Here is a 19,776-nt window from a genome sequence, read left to right as displayed (position 1 = left end):
CTGGCCACTGGCCAACAGGAGTACTTTCCAAAAGAGGACGCTACAGTACTGCCACAACCCTGAAACACCCCGCTGAATGGCCTAGACCCCGTCTCAGCTCCTCAGCATAAACCTGAATGAGTGGATGTGTGCCTCCATCTTCGTATGTATGGGGGAGTGGCTGGGCATGATTAGCTCCAAGTACCAGTCGATTTTGGAACAGAACCTTCTGGCAAAGCTGAAAATGAAGATAACTTTCACCTTTTAACATGTCAATGATCCAAAACAAAAATCTAAATCAACAAAAGACTGCAAAGAAAAAAATGTTTTGGAATGGCTGCAGAACCCAGACCTGTATCCTATAGAAAATATGTCGGGGACCTTAAGAGGGCCACGCACAGGAGATGTCCTCACAATTTCACAGATCTGGAAGATAAGTCAAGATGTGCCAAGCTACTAGACTCCTGTCCTATCCAAACAGACTGAGTGCTCTAATAAAATTAAAGGGTGCTTCAACTAAGTATTAGTTCAGCGGTGTGCACATTTATGCAGTTATTTATTTCAAGCTTTTTCCAACCTTTTTCTATCTATCTATCTATCTATCTATCTATCTATCTATCTATCTATCTATCTATCTATCTATCTATCTATCTATCTATCTATCTATCTATCTATCTATCTATCTATCTATCTATCTATCTATCTATCTATCTATCTATCTATCTATCTATCTATCTATCTATCTATCTATCTATCTATCTGTCTGACGAAGGAAATAAGGTGAAATGGGAGCAAAGGCAATAACATGCTCAAAGGATGGGCAAATTTGTCCTTAGAAAATGTCAGGCAGGCTCCCAGAAGTTGTGCCTTCTTGATTTTAAGTTTTCAACCTTTCAGCCAAAAGGCCTCAAAAGTACAGAGGGCTTTTTAATCAGCAGCAGTGATGGATGAGCTAAGAGTCCTCACCACGCTTGGGACGAACCAGCAAATGTGAAGCAGAGACACTCGGACAGCCTTCGCTCCATGGACAAATTACTCCCCTGTTAAAATGCGTGTCAAATGACAATTGCGTCAGCTCTCATACAATAAAACGGCAATTGTGTTAGCAGGTGATAAAAGAGTATCTCTGGAAGAGCGCCATCCAAACACAGAGTTTAAATCCAGGAGTAACTGGGAAAATTACTCCTTGACATCTAGTCATATTATGTATTAGGCGGCAATAAACTCTTCCTGATATGCTGCCAGTTTTGGGGTGCAGAGGAGGTGGAGGGAACCAATAACGCACCTCGATTGAGGAGATAAAGTGGAAATATCTGCAGTTCTTATCCACTGGGTGACTCGAAAATGCAGATTCCTCCAATTGGTCTAGACTATCTACTGTAAAACATTCATTTCAATACAGTCAAAAGTGAAAGGTAAACAAAAGATGAACATTTGGAAAGTCCAGTAATTTGCTCTTTAAAAAACATCCAAAGAAGAAATCATTTAGATTTATGAAAGAATGTTTAACACATCCAGTTCGTTTGCAGGTCAACAATTTATTTGTACAAAAGAAGGAAAAGCACAGTGAAGTGTGAAATTCCTTAATGTGTCTAATTATTCAGAGTCTCTCTGACTGAAAAAAACAATTAATGACAGCAAACGTGGTCCAGGAGAGCAGCTGTCCCGTATTAACAGTAGCCAGAGCACCTGAGTAAAAGACGTAAAGTATCCCGCTTTGTGCCTGTCTACACAAGAGACCGCTGTAGTCTACAGTATGTTTACTGAGATAGTTGGTGGCAGCAACTGGGTGTTGTTTAACAACCAGAAGGGAATTTCAAATTAATACATTGCATATTTGCGTCATACAAGAATCTAAATGGCAACCCAGAAGAAACTTGTATTGTTCAGACGTGGCTCTTTCAGATTAAGAGACATAAGAGTTTTTAGTAAAGGAGCAATTTACCTAAAAATTCTCTCATCTCTGCTTCCAGGGCTAGATTTTTTTTTATTAAAACTAAAATATTTAATTTAGAAACATAATTTAGCATGATTTATAAGCTGTTTTTCTCATAGGGACCAAAATGTTGTCCCCACAATGTCCTTTTGGTCCCCACAACGTAGGAATACCTGGACCACATACACACACAAAAAATAAATGTCACTTGTGGGCAGAATTGTTGTACTAAATTTCCAGTCAAGCTGTACTTGTGTCAAATTATGACATATAAAATGCTTGAAAATTAGTCTTACAGTTTTTCTCCATTGGTTTGGCTCATTTCTTGAAACAGAAATTACATTCTCAAAATTGTAAGATCATTTGGCAAAACAGTCTTACAGTTCAGCACAACACTATAACTCACTTGCAAAAGCTAATATCTCTTCCAAAACTGTTCACTCATGCTTCAGAACTAAATTCCTTTCCCATATAAATAGTCAGTGCCATGAAAATGGCAAAGATCCTTCTCATTGCTTTGGCTCATTTCTTGAAACAGACCGGACATTCTCAACACTCTTGGTGCTTTTGCCAAAATAACGTGGATGGTTCGGCACAACACCATGGTTCACCTGCAAAAGCTCATACCTCTCCCAAAACAGTTCACTCATGTGTCAAAACTAAATTTCCTTCTAATTTAAACAGTCAGTGCCCCCAAAATGCTTTGTCCCTTTGGCATTGTGTAAGCACTGCAAGTCAAAATGTTTAGATGTTTTGTCACTATGGCACAGGACCATTGAAATATCCCTCATGTCCACCTTTCAGTCTTAGCCCAGTCCTTCATTTTTGTCTAGCTAACAGAATACAATTGTGTATAAAACTGAAAAAAAAAGAAATAGGATTTTAGGGTAAGAGTAGCCTCCAAGGTTTGACATCACACATTTCACTCATACTGCCAAGGAAAATGTAACCATTATCATTCACACACATGAAGTAACTTCCATACATCAGAGTAAAAAGAAAATGTATACAGCATAATATACTGTAATATAACACACAAAAAAACAATGAAAATTACCGTCCTCACCCTCCTGGCCATCCACACGCTGCTGTTCTCAATCTTACTGTAAACACTTGTAATATTGTAAAATTTCTACTTTTCTAATGATATAATCTGGGTTTGATTTTTTTTTCAGAGATATTGTTAGAGTAAAGTATATGAATATATTGACCAAACAGTACACACAAGACCAGTACTGCATATTGATGAAAATATGTATTTCTCTCCACATTTATAAAATAATTAGATTCATTCATGCATTTTCAAAGGTTTTTTTTTTTTTATATCTGCTGAGGTTGGGCTGAATTCTCTGTCCAGTCTCTCTCAATGTCAACCCATGGGTACTCAGTAGAATCGCATCTGATAAATTTGGTCCCCGTCTTCTTTGGCCACATCCTACTCCAGGTATACCTCTTCCTACCCCTCTCTTCCCCTTCCCCTCTCTTCCCCTTCCCCTCTCTACCCCTCTCTTCCCCTTCCCCACTCTTCCCCTCTCTACCCCTCTCTTCCCCTTCCCCTCTCTACCCCTCTCTTCCCCTTCCCCTCTCTACCCCTCTCTACCCCTCTCTTCCCCTTCCCCTCTCTTCCCCTCTCTACCCCTCTCTTCCCCTTCCCCTCTCTACCCCTCTCTTCCCCTCTCTACCCCTCTCTTCCCCTTCCCCCCTCTACCCCTCTCTTCCCCTTCCCCTCTCTTCCCCTCTCTACCCCTCTCTTCCCCTTCCCCTCTCTTCCCCTCTCTACCCCTCTCTTCCCCTTCCCCTCTCTACCCCTTCCCCTCTCTACCCCTCTCTTTCCCTTCCCCTCTCTACCCCTCTCTACCCCTCTCTTCCCCTTCCCCTCTCTTCCCCTTCCCCTCTCTACCCCTCTCTTCCCCTTCCCCTCTCTTCCCCTCTCTACCCCTCTCTTCCCCTTCCCCTCTCTTCCCCTTCCCCTCTCTTCCCCTCTCTACCCCTCTCTTCCCCTTCCTCTCTCTACCCCTCTCTTCCCCTTCCCCTCTTCCCCTCTCTACCCCTTCCCCTCTCTACCCCTCTCTTCCCCTCTCTACCCCTCTCTTCCCCTCTCTACCCCTCTCTTCCCCTTCCCCTCTCTTCCCCTCTCTTCCCCTTCCCCTCTCTTCCCCTCTCTACCCCTTCCCCTCTCTACCCCTCTCTTCCCCTCTCTACCCCTCTCTTCCCCTTCCCCTCTCTTCCCCTCTCTACCCCTTCCCCTCTCTACCCCTCTCTTCCCCTTCCCCTCTCTTCCCCTCTCTACCCCTTCCCCTCTCTACCCCTCTCTTCCCCTCTCTACCCCTCTCTTCCCCTTCCCCTCTCTTCCCCTCTCTACCCCTCTCTACCCCTCTCTACCCCTTCCCCTCTCTTCCCCTTCCCCTCTCTACCCCTTCCCCTCTCTTCCCCTTCCCCTCTCTACCCCTCTCTTCCCCTTCCCCTCTCTACCCCTCTCTTCCCCTTCCCCTCTCTACCCCTCTCTTCCCCTTCCCCTCTCTACCCCTTCCCCTCTCTACCCCTCTCTTCCCCTCTCTACCCCTCTCTTCCCCTTCCCCCCTCTACCCCTTTCTTCCCCTTCCCCTCTCTACCCCTCTCTTCCCCTTCCCCTCTCTACCCCTTCCCCTCTCTACCCCTCTCTTCCCCTTCCCCTCTCTACCCCTCTCTTCCCCTTCCCCTCTCTACCCCTCTCTTCCCCTTCCCCTCTCTTCCCCTCTCTACCCCTTCCCCTCTCTACCCCTCTCTTCCCCTTCCCCTCTCTTCCCCTCTCTACCCCTTCCCCTCTCTACCCCTCTCTTCCCCTTCCTCTCTCTACCCCTATCTACCCCTCTCTTCCCCTTTCTACCCCTCTCTACCCCTTCCCACCCCTCTCTTCCCCTCTCTTCCTCTTCCTCGAGCAGGCAGTTGCCCTTGTTCATTTACTTGGCCAGGTGCCTCCATGTTCAGAAATTGTACTGGTCCTGCATGGTCAAGCTCTTTACATGTATGTTTGGCAGCATTCACAGTCATGGACAGCACCTGTAAACATACTGTTTGATTGGTCATCTGAGATGTGTGAAAGTCCTCCTTCATTAGTCTAGTTTCACCTGACTGTCAATTGCTGTAATACATTTAGCAAATGTTTCAAGGGATTCATATATGGTATTCATGGTATTATGTTCTTGACTAATTTTGACAATTGAACAGACTATTGTGCATGTGATGACTTATACAATGAAATGACGCTGATACGTTTTGGAGCGAACGACCATTAGACTGAGAATCTAACAATCAGTTTAGATCAAAAAGATCTAATCACTTGCAAACTGTGCTAAATGTAGGCTACCTGTACTTAATCATTTGCAAAGATGTACTGAGACATTGAGACATGTACATAGACATTTGCAATTTGATGAAATGGATGAGAAATGCTATTCTGTTGTGAACAATTGCCAAGTGGTTTGGAGATTTGTCCATGTTGTTTTGAGAATGTAATTTCTGTTTCAAGAAATGAGCCAAACCAATGGAGAAAAACTGTAATGGGACAAACAGTCTGCCATTTTATATATATATATATATTTTTTTTTTTCTTAATAGTACCATTTTAATGAAACTGTGGAGATAAAACTGTGGTGGGAACTTTCAATACTTAGATATTATTAGATCATTTTGTCTTCTAAAACTTTACAGGGCCAAAATGATCATAGTAGAGGAAGCTGCTATAACCTACTTTCTGCCATGGGGCACACATTTAAGTTATTTTACATAATTGTGACTAAGTCTGTCAAGCTACTATTTTCAGAAAAAAATTGCTTAAATTTCGATTAAGATATTAGCGATCCCATTTATTATTTGTCTCTCCTGTAGTACATAATAAAAGCCCAGTCCAAAGCAGCAGATACTTTATGAAAACCTCAGCATGGCCGACTGAGGTGTTAAGCAGTTTTGGGAATCTTTCCATTACCTCATTGCCTCATCTTTTCACATTCTCTCAGTCTCTCACTCCCTTTCTATCATCCCAGCGGACAAAAGCCACATCTGTTACACACAAAGTGAGTGCAGCTATACAGGGACGGCAAAGCTGAGGCTCAGGGCAGTGGACTCAAGTTGGCACGTTGTCTTTTATGATTAAATCACTTCCAAATCCACTTCCACTTCCATGCTGCAGACTTTCCATATGTAATTCATCAATTTATAGTGCTCTTTTCTAAAGAACCAGATTAAAATCTCTCTCTGTATTCACAAGATAGGCGTTTAAACATGAAAATCTCACAAAAGATGATATTTTGATACATGCTTCAACTGTTTTTGTTCATATTGTGAGTCAATGGGGTCCAAAACCCTCACATTGGACCCAAGTGAGTAAATGACGACAGAATCTGATTTTTCAGTGAACTATCCCTTTAAGACCAGCTAATTCCACTTTTTCCTTCCAGATCTTTTCCCTCTTTGTAGATCTAGTGTTTTAAAATCCCAGAATTCTCAATAGTACGGCTTAATTGAAGTTTAATTCAAAATCTTTTTCAAGTCTAATTCTATAAGATACGTCAAAGCCAGTAATTTCTGGGAAATTAGTGCTATCTTATCATTTCAGACGTTATATTAGAAAAAAAAAAAATCTCTGGCAATTCTTCTGTGATACTTTATCCTCCAAATGGTGAATTCATATTAATAAAACTGCATAGAGCAGATGGTCCATTTAAGCAATTAAAAGGCTAAAACATTAAGAACTGAAATGAGGGTGAATTCCGACAATAGACAGCTGATGATCCCGTGCCACCGCATTAGTGCTGATGGACTCGGAACAATGCGATCCAAAAGTCATTCTAAAATTAAACACCCATACTCATTCATAACTCGTTCGTCTGAAGGTCTCTGGATGGGGATCTCTGGACGCCCTTTAACAGATGAGTTGATTCAAGGGCAGGAAATGTAAATTGAGATGCTTCTCAGGTAGACGTTCCCTGCGGAGTCCATCAGAAGATTCCTGCCCCTTCCAGGTGCCATGTAAGCAAAGCTGGCAGAATCTTTCGTTCACCCTTCTTCCCCTGCCCGGCTAGTGTCACTCAGGCTGTCAGAGTACAATACCAAGCCTTCAGTCTTCACCGCCGCCACTGTTTCCTTCTGACACATAACAATGGCTGTCCTGGGACGTTCAATCACACCAGCAGCTGCTCTCAACCTCACAGCTTCCTCTCACTCGCAGCTCGTGTTCTCTCATGCTTCTTACTCCTCCGCCGTTTCTGGATGGCTGATTCCCAGGGCAAGCGACACATGGCAGGTTAATTTTGAAAGAATCTCTGGGTGGCATGAGTCCATCTCTCTTGTAAGTTCTGCTTAGAACAGAGGCACTTTTCTTACACGTACATCTGCAATCCCATTTCCATTAGTGAACGCTCCGCTGGGCATCATACTCAAAGTTCTATTCTGGAAAACTTCCCTTGAGACGGTTGCATTTAACACAATTGTTATCCAGGTGAGATGAATACTGAACTGTCAAAGAATCAGATGTTACCCATTCATGCACTGCACACATGTGTGAGCATATCAGCTAAAGTATGTGGCATGCATGTGGTAAGTCAAATTTCACTGAACCATCCAATCAGGAAAATAGTAGTTTCAGTTAGTATAGACTAAGGCAGTGGTTTTCAAACTTTTTTAAGAGCGACCCTCTTTTTTTGTTGACCCATATACTATAGGCCTACAACCATTTACATTCAAACAAGTCAAGCGAAGCATAAGAATACTTATATACAATTGGCAATTTGACATTCAGCTCAGCACTTTTCCACACAGCCACTTTTGACTATTGATGCATTGATGCATTGTTGATTCTGCACTAATAAAAACAAACAAACAAGGGAAGTCACGTATAAGTTGCTTTTGATTGCATTCAGAAATAATAAAGCAAAATGTTATAATTTACTACAAACATTATAAACACTACAAACATAGCTATAGGTTATTTTAGTTCCCCTCACTCCACAACAAATTGTAATGAGTAGGAATATGGTGTGGCCCCTTTAAAAGCTGCGCGCTCCCTCTTGAACTGTCTGCATTGTATGTATGTGCACTCCCATGTATGTGTTATTTTCTGTTTTCTGTTGCTCAAATCAAGTTGTTTTGTTTATTAAGTAACGCTGTGGCACAAATTACAACTGACTATTTAAACTGAGCTGTGTAACTTTTTATATGTTAGGTTGACTATTTAATGTTGATAATGAACAGGCTGTGATGTCAAGTTTGCAATGCTGGAATATGTTGTGTGTGCATGTGAGGCACTGGCATGAACGAGCAGAGGAAACATGAAATACTCTGTCATTTTGGTCATGCAGATAATAAGAGTAGGACATCGTTCAAAATTGCAATATGTTTACTTACATTGTGCTATTGTAAAATAAAGAAAACAAGATGTGCTTTCTGTCATCCGAGTTTCCTTTTAGTGAACTTGTTTGAGGAGCGCCGTGCCTCACAAAAATGAACCAAACTCAGCAGCACAGCCGCACGTTTTTCTTTCATTCTTTTTTTAATCTGTTAATTATTTAAGTCAAATATATTTCACATATTTATTCCTTTCATATAGGCATATAGACTGATTTTATGAAACAAATTTTGTTATTTTTAATGTAACTCCATTTTTTTTTTTAAATCATCCTGGCGACCCATTTTTAAGTCTCAAGTTTGAAAACCACTGGACTAAGGGACAGGGTCATACACACAAACACAAAACACTATCAGGGCAACACAAGTCACTAAAAAAATTTATTAAACATTAATAATAAACAAAAAATAAACTCCCCTAATGAACATAAAAAGTTTGGGGACAGTAACATTTTTAAATAATTAATGAAGCCTCTTATGCTCAACACAGCTGCATTTGTTTTAAAAAAAAATATTGCGAAATAAAATTACATTTTAAAATAACAGTTCTCTATTGTAATATATTTTAAAATGTAATTAATTCTTGTGATGGAACTTACTGACCCTAAACTTTTTAGCAGCAGTGTAAATAAGAAACTATTTAATTAAAATATAATCAGATGTAGTATTTTGAACCATTTTACCATTTCGTCCCCTTGGAATTATAAGGTTCTATCTGACGTTTTTGTCAAAATTGAGTTATTCACATATTCTTATTCTGTGACAACTTATTTACATTATGTGATGTTTTTTTTTAAAGTTGTGTACATTTTGGGAATTTTTATTGAAAAACAAAAAGGTTCTATCTACAAAGTCGAACTCTGACTTGGCTCTATAAGGTTCTATCTGCGTGAGCCAATCAGCACTTCGAATGCACAGAAGAGGACCAATCAGGATCAACTTTATAGGTTGTGTCGCCGGCTTTTTCCTTGACAGGAAAGATCGCAGACACACAATATCTGTGAGGATTATGGCACACAATGCAAAGTTTTTAAGAAACCTCAAGATCGACAATTTTATTGACGATCTTGTCAAGGACAGCAGCCCGAATTCCAGGCATCACATATAGTCAGTGAATCATTTTTCAATGATTATTAAACTTTATGAATTAATTTGCTGAAGCATGTCTGTTTTCTTGCAGTTTTTAAAGTCTTAAAATGTCTTAATTTTTACAATATTAAGCCTTAAAGGTCAAATAGTAAAAATTTTAATTGATGGGGTCTTAATTACAACAATAAACGTTAGCATGTTATTTCAGCCATACTGATATCTAGAGAGAAAGACATTTTACCTGGCCCATTTTAGGTGGAATAAAATCCTGCTCAGATGTATTACAGTAGCTGCTTTCTGTCTAAACAAAAGAAAGATGAACAATTTCTGCAATAATGTGTTTAATTACCCACCAAATTGGTACCAAAAATTTACATCTGCACTGGACAAAATATTTAGACCTGCCTAGCTTAATTTGAAATGTCCTAAATACATGGAAGTGCTAAAAATATGAAATAAATGTCATAAGAAAGGATACAATTTTACATTCCAACACATGTTGAGACATTGTTACAACATTATTTTTTATATTTAATGTTCAAATAATGGTTTGGCAGATATAACCTTATAATTCTAAGCGAAAAGTGTTTTTTTAGAATTAGAAGGTTCTATCTGCATTTGACCCATTCCAAAAATCCCCATTTACAATTTTGAGAGGATTTTGATATTGTATATTTAGAATACATTTAGGGTCCCTGTTATTTTCATGTTTGAAAGAAACTTGTTCCCCATATACATTTTCCTATATGTAATGCAAAAACTTTGAAGCTCAATATCTCAAAACTGCTCAGAACGCAGATAGAACCTTATAATTCCAAGGGGACGATTTGTACTTTTTCCAACGTATATTGTAATATAAATTACAATAGTGTTAACCAATGAATAGTTTTTTACTCCTGCATTTGTATCGCATGCACACAGTATATATACATACATTTCTTTTTACAGGGTAACATTTTTAGAACTTGCATAGCCAGACTTGGCATTGTCTTGTATAACAAAGTAGGAAAAGGCGACCAAGGCAAACTATTCATAGTGCTACAATATTGCAAATGGAGCTGAAATTCTAAAAGGAGGGCAAACTATCCTATTAAGGGAATGAGCGACTTTAGATGTAGATCTTTAAAGCAGTACTCTAGGTAGTCATCACAGAGGCTCTGAGCCCTAGAGAGTTGGTATGCTGCATGTGGGCCCTGTGAGGGTGATGGAGTGTATGCATACCTGTGGCTCAAATGATCGATGCCAGGCTTCCGTGCCAAGCTGAGTGGAACTGACTCAAACACACTCTGTACTACTCGGCCCCTCTGTCCTCCCCGTCAACCCAGCCCAGCTGTGGTAAAGGTGGGGTTGAAAAATGAGCAGAGGATGTGATAAGCTTCGCGGAACGAACTCCCAAGGCTCCTCAGCCTGCAGAAAAAGAGAGTTCGGCCCGGGCCCGAGGTCCTACGGGACCTAGAGGCGTAGAGAAGCGTGACACCTCAGATACAACAGCACTGGCCTTACAGAGGGACCTGGGGATTTCAAGTATGCTTGTACTGCAGCTGGAGACTATCAGACAGCGCCGGTACCCAGCTCTCACACCCCATCAATTCACGTCTGCCTCCACCGATTTAAGCTGGCATCGGGGGGCTACTTTGAGTTTAGTTTTCGTATGAAATCTGGATCACCAAACTAACAATGTCCGTAGCTGTTATTTCACTGGAATGCCAACTTGGGAATGGCCGGCAGGTGACTACAGGTCACGTTATATTAAGGAAAATCTCAAGAGGCATTAGCATTCATTAATATTGGCTTTAGAGTCATGCCACGCTTATGGCAGGCAGAAAACGGCAACCCTTACGGCATCATTACAGGACCAATGTGACTAAGAACTCGTACTGTTTGGAAAGTAGGGCATATTTATACAAGATGTCCTCTAGAGGATTAGGTGACTGTGTGTGAAAGTTCTGCACGTTGAAAGAGTAAATCAAATTTTTACGCTCCATAACATACATCACATAATTATGAATTATGGACAATCATGTATTCACCAAAGAATACTTCATTGTATCAACAAATCAGTGCATACATTTACAAATTACATTTTTTAATGTACAGTTTGAGTTAAATTGTCAGAATCACATTGAATGAATCAACAAATCAATGAATTGACTCAGAATGCTACGTTGTGACGCGCATGATGTCTTGAGTCATGATGTTCTAGAGCACTTCTTATTGAGCGAGTGTTGATTTCAAATTCATTAAAAGTAGATTTTTGTTTATTTGAAGGAAAAGTGGAAGTTAATGTTTGTAGTAAAGAAACATTATGCCCCAAGAGCTTGTATTGAACATGGAATTCTCCAATTCATTTATTGCAATAGCTTACATGAAATACCAAGTTCTGTCATGAAACTCTAGATGCTGCAGACTGATAGGTTCTTAACGCAACCTGCTGACAATCACATTGTTAACTACATGGCATATGCTGACTGGTTCCTGTTGCATCTGTAGCCAATGATTTTAACAGTTGACATTTAACGTGCATTTTTGTACTTTTGTGCAGGGCATATTTGGAGTTTTTGCGCAAGAGCGCCCTGTGGCTTTCAGATGGAGCAGCACTAACTACTGATCACAGAGCCATGCTTCACTGACAATCTGTGCCTAAAAAATCGTGCAGCCCTACTGTCCTCCAGTGTATAATTCCACCTAGGAGGACCAATACCATCGTCTCTCTCCGTTTTGCCATGTTTGAAAGCAGTGTAAAGAAGTGCTTCTGTGCTTCTATTGGTCAACATCACAGATGTGACGGAACTTGTCTTGGAGGACTGAAAAAATATTAAACATGCTAGTTTTTCTGTTGTGAAGTTGTGAAGCGTCGCAGAAATGCCGTCGGTTCTCGTCCACTATGACACTAAATGAGATAAAACGACTGATTATTGCGTCCAGACACCCGTTGTTGTTTATGAATCATCACTACGCCCTAAGTCAAACAGATTGTGCCAAAATCGGATTGATATCATGTCTGAACCCAGCATTACATTGTCATATCCATTAAACTCTTCCGAGAGTTGTCATGATAGAAATAACAAAGAACAATATTTTTTAGAGGATTTATTAATCTGGGTAACAGTCTGTAAAATATATATTTTGTTTGTTTGCTAGTTCATGATACTTAAACAAATGTAAACGAATGAAAATGCAAACAAAATGTGAACGAAAATGAACTTTATTGTACAGTGTTACTGTTTTTCTGACACCAGTGTGTGTGTGTGTGTGTGTGTGCGTCTTTGAATGCTTTTCGCAGCCTGAAATCTTACCCTCTCTATCTTGTTTTGTTATTCAGGGAAGTTTCCCAACCTTTCTGCCCATTGTTCTGAGAAATATGATATTTTGACACTTCCAAATCTGCTCGCTGAATTCAAAACCACACTAAATATTTACTGTATCTATTTATTTGCCATATCTAATCTAATGTATACAGTATACTGTTTTGAATGTGTAGTTGAAGGAGACAAGACAATGAACAGACACTTTGAGAGCCTTTCATCTATTGTAGCATGCACTGTTGTCCCACAACTCTTTGTGTCATTGCCAGTGTGTCTTCAAGCGGCCTGAATAATTCATGGTGCAGAACAATATCTCCTTGACTGTGATGAGGAACTTTAATGAGGCTCATATTTCTTTCTGCCGTTAATGCTGCGGCCATAACTGGCAGAGAGAGAGAGAAAAAAATTGTTTATAAAATCTCCAGCCTGTTTCATCTATATTTCATAACATTTTCACAGGGTTTGTTGTTGAATCTAAGCATGCGTGCTGTTCCTCTACAGACTGCCGGGGTGGGGAACAGGCTGTCAGAAGCTAAGCAATCAGGTTCTGTGGATTGAAACACTGCAGGGGTTTCATAACGTGACCCAGGAGATCGCTGGACACCGGGTCACTGTATTTTTATCCTGTCTGGAAGACCCAATTCTCGATATGATGATTGGACGAGCTCTCCAATAAGCAAGACTTTGCGAATGGACAAAAAAGTAACACGTCAACACAAAAATCAAAATGGACTCTTTCTTCATAAACATTCCTCATCTTACTGTGAATAATTGATCAGTGCATAGATCAGTTTTTTTACTTCATTATCTTCACTTCCTCTTTTTGTGCAACAAGTGACTTGTTTGTTGCTTTAGACTGCATGAGTTACTGGATAACATTAACCATTAGCCAAATAGCTATGAGCAAAAGTCTGGATTCATTCTAGTATGCTATGCCCATTTTTTTGTGATCCAATCAATTCCCAAATTTTTAAACAACCTAATTTACACCTAAATTAATCACATTATGGAAGCAACAGCTGGCAAATCAGGATTCATGTTGACTAAGGATCACACTTGGCATGTTTGGTTCGATTAAAATGAACCATGGTGCGGTTGCAAGGCTGTTTTGGCAGCAAAAGGGGGACCAACACAATATTAGGACATAATGTTATGCCTAATCGGTGTACATTACTTTTGATAAGTGACATTTTGTGCAGTGCACACAAAATATCACAAAGAAACGTTTAAAATAATTAAACAATTTCATACTTTTAACCCTGCATTTAGACATCAAAATGCAGACATTTATGGAGATAATACAGATTGGAGAACAGAAAGTTCAGGTTAAAAATTCACATCTTAAAGGAATTAAGGCAGAGAAGATAAGGAAGAAAAAGTTTATCTGCGTAAACCAAAAAAAAAAAGCATAAACAAGCTGCTAATAACCATAAAATATGACTTTTGAAGTATTTGTTTTCTCGCTGCATTTGTCTCTTGAGTTATGATTTGTGTAGCTGTGCAATTAACACTTGAAAGTTGAGCAAGAAATTCTTCCATTCAAAACGAAATCCTAATAAAAATTATAGGCATACAAAACTGCAATCCCTGATAAACCAGCCTGCAATCAACAAACAAACTGAACTTTTGTAGTGAAAGGAAAAGAATAGTCTTACCTTGGCAATAGTCTCATGGAGTTTGAAGGCTGGATCCAAGGTCTCTCTTAATGAAGACTCGGGAGGGAAAAAGGCCTCAGAGAGAAAAAATGCTCTCTAGGTTTAAAAAAAGGAGAGAAAAAACATGAAGAATCAAAAATTAAAACATACACCCATACAAGGTTGTCAACATAGGTAGGCTTAACTGTCACAATACACATCTGAAATAGAAGTATTTGAGTAGTAGATCCTTGAACATGTCTTTTAAAGTCAAGTTTTCTGTCTAACAGGGATGATTGTAAAACGCACAGGTGATGTTGTGCAGCATCCTTGTTGTTTGAAGGTTACAGTAACTTTTTAGCACTGAAAATCTAAGCTTTCAAATAGCACTGACCATTTGTTGGCTGGATAACAATTGGCTGATGATTTTATTTCATGTGAAATGATTGAAAGCTTTTTGGTCATTTTTGACCATTTACATTTTTTTAATTGAAATTATTTCCTCACTCTGAGAGGTTCAAAACTTTGTGACGTTTTTTTTTTTAAGATATGCAATCTGACCAAACAAACACCAACAACAAAAAAGACTGGACCTCATTTGCTGATTCTAAGTGGTCATAAAAAAGTCACGCTTCGGATGTTCGCAGTCAAAATTGACTGGCCATAGGAAATTAATGAGTGCTCCAATTGTAGAAACTAGTCAGGAGGAACTAGCTTATTATGTTTATTGTTATTATTGTTTACCCTTTGCTTAATTAGTGTAGTCACATAGGATACTGTGAGTCGCTGTATCCCTGTAGGTAATGAAAATATACAGGGATAAAGCAACCCTGAGTAAGTGAAAGAATGACACTCAAATATGAATAAAATAAGATCTATTCTAATTAAGTTAAGAAAAAAACACTTTGAGCTGTGGGAAAAAAACAGATGCTAGCAGATTAAGTCATAAAAGTAAGTAATAGGAAGGCAAAATACTAAATCCCAAGGATATCAATGACTGTTAAAGACAATTTTATGAAGGCCTGTTTGAATCCAAGCTCTATACTCAGCCTGCAGCAATTTCTGTCTTCCTTCAATCAGCCTCCCCTTCCAAAACTGAGTAAAGCTGATCAGGAAGCATTGAAATCTGAAATGACTATTCAAAAAATACCTGATGCAATCATAGGCTTTCCTATTGGGAAGGCCCCTGGGCCTGATGGCTCTGGAATTGAATTTTTTAAAAATATATGCAGACAAAATCGCACCTCTTATGCTAAAGATCTGACAGACAGCAATTGCCTTTATCTACGCACTCTGCCAATATTTTCTTACTTTTAAAGTTAACTTTTAAAGATGAAACGTATTGCTCTTCTCAAGAGATATTTAAAACAGGCATGATCACTAAAATTCCTCAAGAGTTATTCACTCAGATTAATCAGGCTTTGCTCCCAACATACACTACATTGCCACAAGTTTTGGGACGCCCATGTCTTTATGGACCTTGCTTTGTGCACTGGTGCACAGTCATGTTGGAACAGGAAGAGGCTATCCCCAAACTCTTCCCCCAAAGTTGGGAGCATGAAATTGTACAAAATGTCTTGGTATGCTTAAGCATTAAGACTTCCTTTCACTGGAACTAAGGGGCAAGCCCAACTCCTGAAAAACAACCCCACACCATAATCCCCCCTCCACCAAACTTTACACTAGGCACAATGCAGTCAGACAAGAACTGTTCTCCTGACAACCACCAAACCCAGACTCTTCCATCAGATTGCCAGACAGAGAAGCGTGATTCATCACATCTCGGTTTTCAAACTTTTTAAAAGCGATACTCTTTTTTCTTTTTTTTTATTGTTGTTGTTGCGACCCATAGATAGGCCTACAGCCATTTAAATTCAAACAAGTCAAGCCAAGTATACAATGGGCCATTTGACTGTATTCTCCATTAACCCACTAGATGGCACAAATTCAGCTCAGCACTTTTCTGCCCAACCACTTTTGATCCTTGATGCGTTCACAGCAAAGTTAATTCTACACTAATTTGATCTAGCAATATATGGGACGCTAATTAACTGGTTAACTGTTAACCAACAATAAGACTTTTAACCAATTAATCGTTTGCTGCATACTTAAAAATACACTACAAATACATATATTATATATAATGCATTTTAATGCATTCAGAAATAAATAAAGTGAAATGTTATAATGTACTACAAACATTATAAACACTACAAACACAGCTATAGGCTACTTTAGTTTCCCTCACTCCACAACAAATCCTTTAAATTTATCGGTTTTCAAAACAGAACAGAACAAGAATGAAAAAAAATTAAGTAGGCTAAATAAGCCAAAAATGTTATCATTTAATGAGAAATTGAAAGTAACCAGCATTGGGATCACTCGCGTCCCAATATTGACGGAAAAAATCATCCTCTTTCATGCGCAAAAATGTGCTTGGAAACTCCACAGCGGGGATGCTCACCCTGAATGGCACGAATTGTACTACTGACTATTTAAACTGAGCTGTGTAACTTTTTATATGTTAGGTTGACAATTTTATGTTGATAATAAACAGGCTGCGATGTCAAGTTTGCAATCCTGGAATATGTTGTGTGTGTGTGTGTGTGAGGTGTTGGCGTGATCGAACAGAGGAAACCTAAAATTGGTCATAAAGATAATAAGAGTGGGACATCGTTCAAAATTGCGAAGACTTTACTTACATTGTGCTATTGTAAAATAAAGAAAACAAGATGTGCTTTCTGTCGTCTAAACCTACCCATTACCAAAAACGTTCTGCTTTTTCACATTTTCAAAAAAACTAATAAATAAATAACTCAGTAAGATTTATAAGCTGTTTTCCTAACACCGTGTCTAGACCGGACGCGACCGTTGACACATTGCATCGCGCTGCAACAGCTAGAGGCCGTCTCCATTGGACGCGACAAACCGACCGTTGCAAATCCATTCATGCTTCCTATGAATAGTATTGGGAGTGCTTAAACTACACAATGAATAGAACGGTGCATCAGTTTACTATCGGTTTTTCGTGTCGTAACATCACTGATTATAAAGGGTTCTATTGTTGCATCGCACCACTCATGTCCAGTGTAGACACTGTGTAATGTGGACCAAAAAAAATTCCCCATAGGGACAAGGAATTCGGATATTGCCAATTTTGTTGGGACATTATGTGTGTGGTTCAGGGTTTACACACACACATACACACACAGTTTACTGAAGGTTTTGATTACCCTCTGTTGTATACAACAAATTGTGGCTGAGAATGGTTTGAAGGCCAACAGGAAAAAAAGAGAAACACATGCAAGCCAAAAGTGAGAATGTCATGAGGCATCATCAAGTTGATAGTCGATGTTTGTGTCTTTCTCTTTGTAGTGGCTGCACAGAGAGGCGCAACAAAGACTGATTCACATTGAAGATTAGAGCCTGTTACACCCAGAGCCTGTCTTCCCACACAGCTTTTCATCTCACTTGAGAGCGGACCCTGCTGTTTTGAAGCATGGTACCCTCGCCAGGGGTTATTACTTTGGCGATTGTGTGGCAACATCTCCAGTAAGTTGGTTTGGGGTGAGCTTTTCATCTACTGTACAGTGGCATGAAAAAGTATGTGAACCGCTTGCAGAAAATTTAACTAAATTAAAGGGATCATGCAAAATGCATGTTATTTATTATTTAGTACTGTCCTGAATAAGATATTTTACTTTTTTTTTTTACATAGTCCACAAGACAAAAAAAATAGCTGAATTTATTAAAATAACCCTGATAAAAAGTTTATGAACCACTGATTCTCAGTGCTGTGTGTCGTTCCCTGTATGATCCACGGCTGTTTTTTTGTTTTGTGATGGTTGTTCATGAGTCCCTTGTTTGTCCCTAAAAAAGGTTCAAACATTCACTGATGCTCCAGAAGGAAACACAATGCATTAAGAGCCGGGGGGTGAAAACCTATTGAATTTGAAAATCAAGGTAAATTCAGTCCTTCCAGAAAAATGCGGCTTTTTTTTGTGATTGTTGCGCGCAAAAATCCTTGATTATGCGGCACGTTTTCTTAAAAAATGCAATGGATTATGCGGGATATTTATGTAATTTTATGCAGTGAAATTGCGGGAACTTGCAAAAACTGTGGTTAGATGAAAAAGAGAAAAAAGGGATTCCCCCAACACCCTGTTCTCATTAGGGTACTACCTTAATGTAAAGAGTCATTTCTTATTACTTCCTGTGATAAGCAAGCACTACATCACAGAAAGTGCTGGGAATATTTAAGTTCTCATTTTGTTTTATTTCAGACCTTAATAAACACATGGCTCAAACTTACAAAACATTGATGAGTCAAACAAGTTCTGTAGCTTTACAAAAGGAATATGCTACAACTTCTGTAAAAATTAATAAATAAAATATGTATTTTTTAAAATGTGTGCTTCCTATTTTACAGACTAGGCTATACAAAACAGACATCTGTTAAAATAAGTGCTTCCAATGCACAAAGTGCAATCTCTTACTGTAACGTAAATGTACATACTACTAATATACTTACGTAAGGTTGTTGAAACTAGTATGATTTAACCCATTGGTAACAAAAAAGTGCAATCTTACAACTTTAAAGTTGCATAAACTCCTGAATGAAACTACAACAGTCCACAGTGAAAATCAAAACAGGGGCTGAATCCGAAATCGCCCCCTAAAACCTCAATCACTACTCCCTACATCAGTCCACTGATACAGTTCACTTGAAGGAGTGAATGAAAACGAGTGCATGAAGTCGGACAGCTGCTGTGTGTACATTGGTTGAACACTCATTATTGCGGTGCAATGTCGTGGGATTGAATGAGTGCACTCGATAACGTCCACTATGGTTTCAGACACCACTACAAATGGCTGCCCCTTCAAATAATGCCCTATTTGAGGATATAGGGGGCGATTTACGAATTCAGCGTATATCTGCGTAGCCTCTAACACTGGCAGGGTTTGCAGCTTTTCGATGATGTTCACGTCGCATAATTACGTCACTTCATAACGTTCCCATGGCAATAGGGGGAAATGGCTGCCCTTGTGTGAAGTAAACGCAACATTTTTCAACTTTCTGCTAAGATATATGTGACTTTATTAGCAACAAAAATGCAGGGATTATGAAATCATGCAAGCCCGCATATTTTGCGGCCAGAAATCTGCAATTTATGCGGAGAAAGTGCGGCGTATTTGAAAAAATGCGGCCCCCGCATAAATATGCAGACTTTGGCTGATTATGCATTGAATTCGATAATCGCATTTTTCTGGAGGGACTGTAAATTGTACTTAAATTGTCTTCCGGGAAACATGCAAGTATCTTCTGTTGCTTCTGAAGGGCAGTACTAAATGAAAAAAATATATATTTAAACAAAATAAGAAAAAATTGGACATCTTCATCCTGTTCAAAGGTTTTCACCCCCCGGCTCTAAATGCATTGTGTTTCCTTCTG

General features: G+C 39.3%; 1 protein-coding gene across 1 annotated transcript in view; it reads right to left on the bottom strand.

The window, feature by feature from the left end:
* Positions 1-19,776, bottom strand: part of naaladl2 (N-acetylated alpha-linked acidic dipeptidase like 2) — a 431,375-nt gene that overhangs the window by 53,330 nt on the left and 358,269 nt on the right. The window contains exon 11 of the mRNA XM_079845128.1: positions 14,346-14,441. Within this exon, the coding sequence (XP_079701254.1) occupies positions 14,346-14,441 (96 nt within the window). The remainder of the gene's footprint in view (positions 1-14,345; positions 14,442-19,776) is intronic.

This window comes from Gobio gobio (genome assembly GCF_949357685.1).
Source record: "Gobio gobio genome assembly, chromosome: 19".
Classification (NCBI taxonomy): domain Eukaryota; kingdom Metazoa; phylum Chordata; class Actinopteri; order Cypriniformes; family Gobionidae; genus Gobio; species Gobio gobio.
Note: the sequence above shows the minus strand (reverse complement) of the source record. Positions and strands in the feature narration are given on the sequence as shown.